The 10,773-nt window shown below is 40.8% G+C and overlaps 1 protein-coding gene across 1 annotated transcript in view; it reads left to right on the top strand.

Moving 5' to 3' along the window:
* TUBGCP5 (tubulin gamma complex component 5) overlaps window positions 1-10,773 on the top strand; it is a 109,726-nt gene that overhangs the window by 64,698 nt on the left and 34,255 nt on the right. The window contains exons 11-14 of the mRNA XM_059372063.1: window positions 6,060-6,262; window positions 7,943-8,058; window positions 9,587-9,855; window positions 10,205-10,398. Coding sequence (XP_059228046.1) covers window positions 6,060-6,262; window positions 7,943-8,058; window positions 9,587-9,855; window positions 10,205-10,398 — 782 coding nt within the window. The remainder of the gene's footprint in view (window positions 1-6,059; window positions 6,263-7,942; window positions 8,059-9,586; window positions 9,856-10,204; window positions 10,399-10,773) is intronic.

Genomic DNA, 10,773 nt, shown 5'->3' with positions numbered 1-10,773 from the left:
CGAAGGCAGCGGCTTAACCCACTGAGCCACCCAGGCGCCCTAGGCTTTCCTCTTTAAGTAAGGAGCCTCTTTATCCTAGCAGCTTTCAAGAGATTATATCTACAATTATGATTCCTCAATTTGACTATCAGGTGTCTTGATGTTTTTTTGGGATCTTTAATCTTGGGTTGAGACTGTTTGGCCTCTAGTACATGAACGCTGGTTCCATTCGTGAGATTGGGAAAATTTTCATGAAGAACTTGCTCCACTATATCTTCTAGACTTCTTTCTCCTCTCCTTCAGGGATTCCAATAATTCTGACATTGTAACGTTTCATGGCATCATTTATTTCCCTGATTCTGTTTTCGTGGCTTCTAAGCTGTTTGTTCCAGGCTTCCTCCTGATCCTTTCTGTGTATCTGTTTGTCCTCCATATCACTAATTCTGTCTTCTCTCTCAGTTACCTTAGCTTTAAGAGAATTTAGATTAGATTGGAACTCATTGTGAATGTCATCCCTGGTAGCTTTCAGCTCTGCCCTAACATTGTGAACATCATCTCTGGTCGCTTTCAGTTCAGCCCTAATCAATTCCGTTTGGTCATCCATGGCTTTCTCCAACCTAACTATTGCCTGGATAATTGTTGGCCTGAATTCTCTCCGACATATTGTCTATGTTGATAGCCATTAGCTCTGTTGCAGAAGGTCCATCCTCTGTATTTTTCTTCTGTTGGCCATTCCTCCTCCTAGTCATTTTGGTCAGAGATGACTGAACGGATATAGCTGGATGTATCGACCATGGTGCAGTCAAGGTGCACCCTGGAACGCTTCTGAGCAATCAGGATTCCCCATCCAAACGAGAAAAAAAAGAAAGGAAAAAGAAAAAAAAGAGAGAGAGATAGGAAAAAAGGGAAGATAAAAAAGAAGGCCCGGCCCAAATGGGCCCCAAGGTAAGATTTATGAAGTATACAAACAAAAAGACTGATAAAAGTATATGACAAGAGGGGGGGAAAATATATATATATATATATATACACATATATATATGCAAATAAAGCATATATGTATATGTATATGTGTGTATATATATGTATATATACATATATATATATATGCAAATAAAGGAAGAACCTCATCAAAAAGAACCCCAAGTGTAAGATTTATATACTATCAGGACAAACACAAAGACACAGAAACACTGGTGCAAGAAAAGTTGGGAGAGTGATTATAAATTCTCAGTGTGGGCCAGGAAGGTTGTTTTGATTTTTCCTGGATGTATCTTGATATTTTTGTTAAAGGACTCAACTTTCCTAAGATAAAGGGGGATTAAAAATTGGTTTACCTCTAGGGATAGTATTGTTTGGGGAAAGGGAATTACTTTGAAGTTTAACTCTATATGAATATTAGAAAATTTAAAAAAAGGAATAAGCTATACTAAACTAAACTAAAATTAAAAAAACAAATTTAAAAAATAGAAATGCAAAGAGAAACACAGGTGTATGTATCAAAAAGTTCGGGTTAGAAGGTTACTATGGAATTTGATGTACTAGACAGCTAGCTCACTGTGATGGTAAATAGGTTAAAAAATTATCTATATATTTAAAAAAAAATGAGCCAGAATAGTTGGGATGAATTAAAAATAAAAGTTGTCCTATGAAATAGTGGTGGTTGTTCTCTTGTAGCCTTTTTTTTTCTTTCCTTGTTGGTTTTCTGGGGGAGGGGCCTGCCACATGGGTTTTCAATCAGAGATGTTCCCTGAGTTAAGCCTCAAGGGGGTGGGCTCTGAGGAAACCGGTTTTTTCAGGCTTTTGTTCTCTGGAGGTTTTTATGTTTGTTTACTTTTTTTTTTCCTCTCACCTTGACCGCTTTTGATGGTTTTTGTAGGTTTAGAGGAAAGCAAACTGCACCCTGACTTCCCTCTCAGAGAGAAGGCTCAGTCTGCCCTCCTGTGGGTGCTGCAGAGCCCATCTAAATTCCCCTTGGCCGGGTCGCCTGGGTGGCTCAGTGGGTTAAGCCTCTGCCTTCGGCTCTGGTCATGATCCCAGGGTCCTGGGATCGAGCCCCACGTTAGGGCTCTCTGCTCGGCAGGGAGCCTGCTTCCTCCTCTCTCTCTCTGCCTGCCTCTCTGCCTACTTGTGATCTCTCTCCCTCTGTCAAATAAACAAATAAAATCTTAAAAAATAAAAAAATAAAAATAAATTCCCCTTGGCCGCTGGCAGAGCAGGTTCCAAGTCGCAGTCCCTGGGGACGCAGGATCTTCTGCTTGTACCCAAAACCACGGCAGTGGCAGCTGTCTGGGCAGCTCCAGACCGCCAGAGAGGTTCCAAGCAGCAATGGTACACTGAGATTTTCCCACTGGCCCGGGCTGGGAGTGCCTGGTCTTTCTGGGTCTAAGAGCGCCTGGCTTGCATGCACCTCTCTCCGGGGAGGCTGTGGGTCATGCACGGCGGCGTCTCAGGCTCTGGTAGCAGGGCACAGGTCCGAGAGCACCAGGCTGGGCTTTCGCGCATCTCTCTCAGGGGAGGGTGAGGGGCGCTCATGTCTCAGGCTCTGTAGCTTGGCTCAGCGTTCTGCCGTCTGGCGAGGCTCCCAGCCCCTCACAGGAGCGGGACCCCATGCGTTCTCAGGCACACTGGCAGCTCAGGGATCAAGACCTGGTTTCTCCGCCACACTCTCTCTGGCTCAGCACCAGGGGAGGCTGTCCTGGGACAGGGGACTTAAGCACCTGTCCCTAGCTGCCTGATTCCCACAATTTCCCACCCCCTGCGATCCTTTGTTCTTTCTGAGTGCTTTCAACCACTCTCCAAGTTAAGGCTGGTCCCCAGAGGCAGGGCACTCTCGTATTAGGGGTATTATTTTCCAATCAGTCATCTCTGGTGGCTCCCTCCCACTTTTATTTATCTTCCAATATCAGTTCACCATTCCCACTCCGCTTTACCTGCCCACTGCTGTCTTCTGCCCCTGTAGAGATCCAGACGTGTATAATTCTGATCTCAGGTTCATTTCATGGGTGATCGGAGTTCTTTGGTAGGTAATCAGCTCACTTTAGGGTACAAGTTGAAACGGCGCCTCCTCCTACTTCCCCGCCATCTTGTCTTCAACCTTCTTCTCTATCTCTTATTACAGTCTTTAGCTTAAAATTTAATATGTCTGATCTGAGAATTGCTACCCCAGCTTTCTTTTGCAGTCATTTGGCATGAAAGGTGGTTCTCCATTCCTTCAGTCTGGATGTATCTTTAGATTCAAAGTGAGTTTCTTGTATAGAGCATATGGATGGGTCCTGTCTTTTTATCCAGTCTGCAACCCTGTGCCATTTCATTGGAGCATTGAGGCCACTCACATTGAGAGTGATTATTGAAAGATACGATTTTTTATTGCCATCATGTTGCCTGTGAAGTTCTTGTTTCTATAGATTGTCTCTGTAAATCGTCTATGTTATTCTGGGGGCATTTTTCTTCTTTTATAGAGCCCCCCCTTAATATTTCTTACAGGGCCAGCTTGGTGGTCACATATTCTTTCGGTTTCTGCCAGTCTTGGAAGCTCCTTGTCGCTCCATCCATTCTGAATGGTAGCCTTGGTGGATAAAGTATTCTTGGCTGCATGTTCTTCTCATTTAGTACCCTGAATATGTCTTGCCACCCCTTTCTGGCCTGCGAGATCTCTGTGGACAGGTCTGACATTATCCTGATGTTCCTCCCTCTGTACAGAAGAAGTCTCTAGGGGAACCTAGCCATTTTCAAGATTGTTTCCTTGGGCCTAAGATTTCCAAATTGTACAATCATATGTCAGGGAGTCAGTCTGTTCTCATTGATCTTGGGAGGGGTCCTCTCTGCTTCATCGATAAGAATGCTCGTTTCCTTCTCCAGATTATAGAAGTTCTCAGCTATGATTTGCTCAAATATATTTTCTAGACCCCTCTAGAAAGACCCCTCTCTCCCCAGCCCTCAGGGATTCCAATACTTCTGACATTGAAATGATTCATTGCATTATTTATCCTAGCAGTCTGATTTCTTGGGCTTTAATCTGTTTTTCCCATGCCTCCTTGGTTTCCTTCTTTTCTATCATCTTATCTGCTAGCTCACTAATTCATTCTTCTGCCTCATTTATCTTGGCTGTCAGAATATCCAGTTTAGAGAGCATCTCATTCACAGCATTTTAAGTTCGGCCTGATTAGATCTCATCCTTAAAGATTCTATATTGTCACTAATATTTTTCTCAAGGCTAGATACAGACTTCATAATTGTTACTCTGAAATCTATTTCTGACATCTTGCTTATATCCATATCCATTCGGTCTGTGACAGAGGCCACAGTTTCTGATTCTTCTCTTTGTTGGGGGTTCCTCTTCTTAGTCATTCAGTTGGGGGGTGGTTGTGGGAATGTACAGAGTCCAAAGTATTAACTGTGATGCAAGCAAGATGCACCTGGTTTAAATGAACCTTAGGGCTGTCATCGTTTTATTCTTCCAGTCTGTCTTCTGGGGGAGGGGCCTGCCGTACTGTTACTCAGGCAACCTTGCTTGGGCAGACTTACCTTGCCCCCTGGTGAGGGAGTGGGGGAAGGAGGCCCTCAGTGAAAACCATTTTTTGAGGGGCTTTTGTTCTCTGATGGCATCTCTTCCCAGAGCCAAAGCATAAGTGACTGATTACAAACCTCTGTCTCAGAACAGAGAAATCACAGTGTACTCTTCACTGAGCTCACCAGGCCACACTATCTCCCTTTCTGTCTGCGCTGCTAAAAACCACAGCCTCTCCAGTTGTGCATCCCACAGCAACCAGGCCTGGGCCCATCTCTGCCCTTTGTGTTTCTAAAACCACAGGCCACCCAGGTTCACACACACACACCCACGGCTCCTGGATCCTGTCTGGGGGCTGCACTAAAGTCCTTTCCCCACCACTACTGGTCTGCAAGTCTGTGCCCAGCCCCCAGCCCAGAAGCCTTTGTGCTCCAGTGTTATATCCCTCCCCCTTCTATTTATCTTCCAATATCTACATGCAGAATTGTGGCTTCCTGTATCATACCTCAAGACCGTGGGAGATATTCTGTTTGTAGAGATCTAGATATATGTTCTTAGATGTGAGGCTGATTTTGTGGGTATTCAGAATCATTTGGTAGATATCCGACTAAATTCAGGGGACCAATTGAAATCAGATCCCCTAGTCCTCTCCATCTTTTCCCATCCCTATAGCATAAATTCTTAATGGAATTCCTATGTTATGTGATGGCATGTGATGTGTGTGTGTGATGGCATGTGTGATTTTGATACATATTGCCATGGCTCTCCATAGAGACTAGTTGCTAGCAATGTATATGAATATCTGTTTCCTCACCCTCTTGCGAATGAACAGTGTGTTTTCAAAAATATATTATCAAACAGGTATAAAATGTTAACCAGTGTCAGCTTTCCCTTGCCCTCTACTTTCATTTTCAACTACTACAAAAAATAGTACCCAAAAGTCCTGGGTTCCCATTACCTAACTTCTCAATAATTCCCACCCTAGCATAATCATATTAGGTTATCCAAACTAGGAAATTGACATTGGCACAATACATTAATTAGTCTGCAGACCTGACATGAGTTTCATCAGTTTTATAGGTATTTGCTGTTTTGTGGGGATGGGAGTAATATCTTCATGTATAGTTCTGTGACACTTTATCACATGTATATATTTGTATATCTTCTTCCATCTTCAGGATACAGAGTTCTGCCATCCCCATGAAAAAACTTACTCTTATTCCCCTTTGTTGTAACCACCCCCTCACTAATAAAGTAGCCCACTGAAGTCCGTTTTTTATTTGCCCAGTATAGCTTTAATTTGTTTTCTTTTATTATAATTGAGATTGAATATCTCTATATGTTTAAGAATCACTTTTATTTCCTCTCCCCTTAACTGTCAGTTCCTCTACACATTATTTTTCTTCTGAGAAGCTGTTTTTTCTTTCTTTAGGGAAATTAGCTCCTTATGATATAAGATTAAAACCCACCAGTTTGCCATGTCTTTCCATAAGTGACTTAGCATTTATATCACATTCTCAATACAGATATTCTTCCTTGCTAATGAGTTTGATTTTTTAATATTTTGCAGATACTACAATAACTCTTGCAATAGTGGTGGACAAGTTGGCACCTCGACTGGCTCAGCTCAAGGTTCTGCATAAAGTATTTAGTACTGGAGTAGCAGAAGTTCCACCTGACACTCGAAATGTTGTTCGGGCATCTCACCTACTCAACACACTGTACAAGGCCATTCTCGAATATGACAATGTTGGAGAAGCCTCTGAGCAAACAGTATGTAAGACCTTCATCCTAAGTTGTATGACTCCATTCTGTTCAGCCGAAGGAGTGGTGGATAGCTTATTATAGCTCTTTGTAAAAATAGGGCTTAAATCATGCTGTGTCAGACAGCTGTTCAGCGTTTTTAAACACTGAAAAAAGAAAAAGTTAGTTTAAAAATTAGCTTCTAAATTCAAGGCTACAAGAAACCAGCTTCTTGGCTTTAATCACAGAGGTCGTGGGGAGGGTGCAACAAGGACAAAGGAAAACATAAAAGCTAGATTTGAAAAATAGCTAGCTGACTTACATAGATATTTGCAACAGCTCTTTTTTCAATAAAAATACAAATCTATTATATAAGGTATCTAGAGTAGTCAAATTTCATAGAAACAGAAAGAATGGTTCTGCCACACACTGGGGAGAGGAGAAAAGGGAAGATGTGTAATAGGTACAGAGTTTGGGTTTCTCAGCATATTGCCAGAGATCTGTTTTCACAACAATATAAATATACTTAACACTACTGAATTGCACACTTAAAAATGCTTAAGATAGTGTATTTTTGTGTTACTTTTTTTGGTCACAATTTTTAAAAAATTCAAGAGAATATAATCTAGAAAGCTGCATGTTTGTTTGGATACACATTTTAGGTCTTTCCTAGTTTATTGATATAACTGTTTTCTCACCATTTTGGTACTGCACTTCAGTATAAAACAGGTTGATTCCTTTCAGCTATGCAGTTTTTTTCCTACTGGGAACTACAGTAAAATGAAATCATTTCCTTATTCCTTTTAAGATTTTATTTATTTGTCAGAGAGAGAGCAGAAGCAGAGGGAGAAGGCAGGCAGAGGGAGAAGCAGACTCCCTAGCTGAGCAAGGAGCCTAATATGGAACTCGATCCCAGGACCCTGGGATCCTGACCTGAGCTAAAGGCAGTCGCTTAACTGACTGAGCTACCCAGGCATCTCTCATTTCCTCATTTTGGTAATAGCATACATTAGGTAGGGTAGCTGTATCTGATTTTGGATGATCCAGCTTAGAGCTGTTGTCCCTCTTTAACTTTCACTCTCAAAAGAATCCTGGTATGGACTACAGACAATGTGGTCATCTCATATTAGTTGAGTTTTCATAAGGATTTGATAGGGTATGTTTTGGATTTTTACTTTCTTAGTGTCAAAAAACAGAAATCCGGGGGCACTTGGGTGGCTCAGTGGGTTAAAGCCTCTGCCTTCGGCTTGGGTCATGACCCCAGGGTCCTTGGATCGAGCCCCGCATCGGGCTCTCTGCTCAGCGGGGAGCCTGCTTCCTCCTCTCTCTCTCCACCTGCCTCTGCCTCCTTGTGATCTCTGTCAAGTTAAAAAAAATTTTTAAAAAAACAGAAATCCGATCACTTTTTAAAAGGTGTTTCAGAGGGGTGCCTGGATGGCTCAGTTGGTTAAGCATCTGACTTGATTTTGGCTCAGGTCATAATCTCAGATTTGTTAAGATCAACCCCCCTCCCACTCCCATCAAGCCTCGTGCTCTGCATGGAGCCTGCTCAGGATTCTCTCTCCCTCTCCGTATCTGCTCCCTCAAGCACATGCTCTCTCTCTTTCTCTCCCTCTCTTTAAAAAAAAAAAAAAAAAAAGTGTATCAGAAATGTTTAAACTTCATTTTATCCAGAGACAAGGGAGTTCTGAGAATTGACTTTGTCCTCAGGTTTCACTGCTATTCTCTCTCTGGGTGGAAACAGTGCGACCCTACCTGCAGATTGTGGATGAGTGGATCGTGCATGGGCACCTATGTGACTGCGCAAGGGAGTTCATCATCCAGAGGTCAGGTCCCATGCACAGCTTGGGAAGTGTGGGGTCTGCTTGTACCTCTTTTCTCTCACAGGAAAATCATGCAATTTTGTTAGTTCAGGTAATACTGGGGGAGACCAGTGTGAGTGACAGAGCTGTGTTTTTCCCATAAACAAGTTCTTTTGCATTTTTATAGAAGATGTCAGGTACCAAAAAAAGTTCCAAATTTTAATGTCCATTTACAGCTTTTCTTAGCAAATTCTTTTTTTTTTAAGTGGTAATGTGTTTATGGTTCGCTGGTACTATAAAAGGCACATTGCTTTCCATAGAATGAATTTAGGTGATATCAAATGGCTTCAACTAATTCCCATTATAAATTATCGATAGGATAAAAGATACGAAAATATTACCAAAAAAAATTATTTCTCCAAATTGGCTATGTTTTTTTGTTAACCTTCTTAATATAATATTAAATAAACCAATTATGGAAAATCATAATTTTTTATTATGATTTCCCCTTCAGTTCATTGATTTTTCTGAACAGAATCATAAAAACTACAATGTGTAGAACTCTCTTAACTCAGTTTTAAATTATGCAGTCTGTTTAGATATATGGTTTTTATGGATAGCTATCCATTTAATTTATCAGGAAGGAGAACATTAAGTCCTTACAGCTCTGAAAAGGTAACCCTGTTTATGCACTGCTCATATAAATTAGCAGACCTTCTCTGAGTCATGTCTGCCCTTATATTGTTTTTCATTGATTTTACATGATAATTTTTGCGAAAATGGGATTCTGGTTGTTCTTAAAGGGTGATGAGTGAGCACTGTTTCATTGTTAAAAGCAGTTCAGTTAAGAATCTATGTGGAGGGACGTCTGGGTGGCTCAGTTGATTAAGCATCTGCCTTTGGCTCAGGTCATGATCCCAGGGTCCTGGGATGGTCCTGCATCATGCTTCCTGCATAGCTGGGAGTCTGCTTCTCTCTCTGACTTCTGCTCCCCCTGCTTGTCCCCTCGCTGTCTCTCTGACAAATAAATAAAATCATTTTCTTAAAAAAAAAAAAAATCTATGTTGAGGGCCACCTAGGTGGTTCAGTCAGTCAAATGTCCAACTCTTGATTTCAGCTCAGGTCTTAATCTCAGGATCTTGAGATCAAGCCCCATGTTGGACTCCATGCTGGGTGTGGAGCCTACATTAAAAAAAAAAAATATGTAGAAAAAAAGAGCAGTCTAGAGATTATTTTTGTAAGAAATGACAAAATAGGTAAATTTTTATTCTACCTGTAAAGAGAATCAAAGTAATCATATTTTGTTTAATTTCAATTCAGGAAACTTTCTACTTAGTTAAATTTTACCTGTGCCATTCAGAGTATTTATCCACTTCTGTATTGAACTGAAGTCAAATAAAACCTTTGCACCATTTGCCTGAAGATTGCTTCATTTTACTAATAATAGATATTACTGTGTTTTGGAATGTCTAGGCAATGTTCTCAGCTAGAACAGACATGTTGTTTTTATGGCAGAAAAGTTGAATTTTATAATTCTTTTGATTCTCTATAGAAACAAAAATGTTCCAGTAAATCACAGAGACTTTTGGTATGCAACTTATACACTATACAGCGTATCGGAAAAGACAGAAAATGAAGAAAAAATGAGTGATAATGCTAGTGCAAGTTCTGGCAGTGACCAGGGGCCCTCCAGCAGGCAGCATACCATGGTGTCCTTCCTCAAACCTGTCCTTAAGCAGATAATTATGGCTGGCAAGTCAATGCAGCTGCTGAAGAACCTGCAGTGTGTGGAGAGCACCGCATCCCAGGACACAGCCAGAGGTAGCAGTATCCTTCTTCCTGTATCCCTCAGCATTCAGGCATCTGTTCTCTCTTTACTCTTGTCATCCTGAGATAGATAGTAATTATTTTGTAGTTTGAAAATTATCAAAGCCTTTTATTTTTGTGGAAATTGTGCCCTTGATCAAATTAGTGCTCCTGATTAAAAAGATTGTCCTCACTGGAAACTTTTAGCACTGTGTTTCAGAGGCAGTGATAATAAGTTCGACATACCAAATATCAAATTATACCAAAAATACTATATTAAGATAAAACTACTTAATATTTCTTAATATTACTTACTATTATATACCAGAACACAGTTCACTGTACATATTTTTTTATGTTTCAGATGCAGAAAGAAAAAGCTTATATACCCTGTTTCTGGAATCTGTACAGTCACGTCTTCGACATGGAGAAGATTCTACTGCACAGGTCCTCACTGAGCAGCAGGCAACCAAAGAGAACCTAATTAAGATGCAGTCCATTGCTGAAAGACATCTTGAACTGGATGATGTTCACGATCCACTCCTGGCAATTAATTTTGCAAGGTGATGCATACCTGCAAGATTTTGGATGACTGAAATAGAAATCTGTGCAGTTACTATTTAGTAACCATTTATTTCTGCCGGGTAGGGCTTTTCAACTAAAAATAAAAATCTTTGTAGCTTATCCTTTTTAATGAATGGAATGCAAGAAGACTTTGCATTCAATTTGGTCTCCTTGTTTGTTAAAGTCCACAGACTTTCATGTACCCTATATCTTTTGGGAGTTGCCGTTGCTCAAACAGAAGATATTTCTTTTTTTTTTTTTTTTAATTTTCTATTTTTGATAAACATATATTTTTATCCCCAGGGGTACAGGTCTCTGAATCACCAGGTTTACACACTTCACAGCACTCACCAAATCACATACCCTCCC

Source organism: Mustela nigripes, chromosome 13, assembly GCF_022355385.1.
Source record: "Mustela nigripes isolate SB6536 chromosome 13, MUSNIG.SB6536, whole genome shotgun sequence".
Classification (NCBI taxonomy): Eukaryota; Metazoa; Chordata; class Mammalia; order Carnivora; family Mustelidae; genus Mustela; species Mustela nigripes.
Note: the sequence above shows the minus strand (reverse complement) of the source record. Positions and strands in the feature narration are given on the sequence as shown.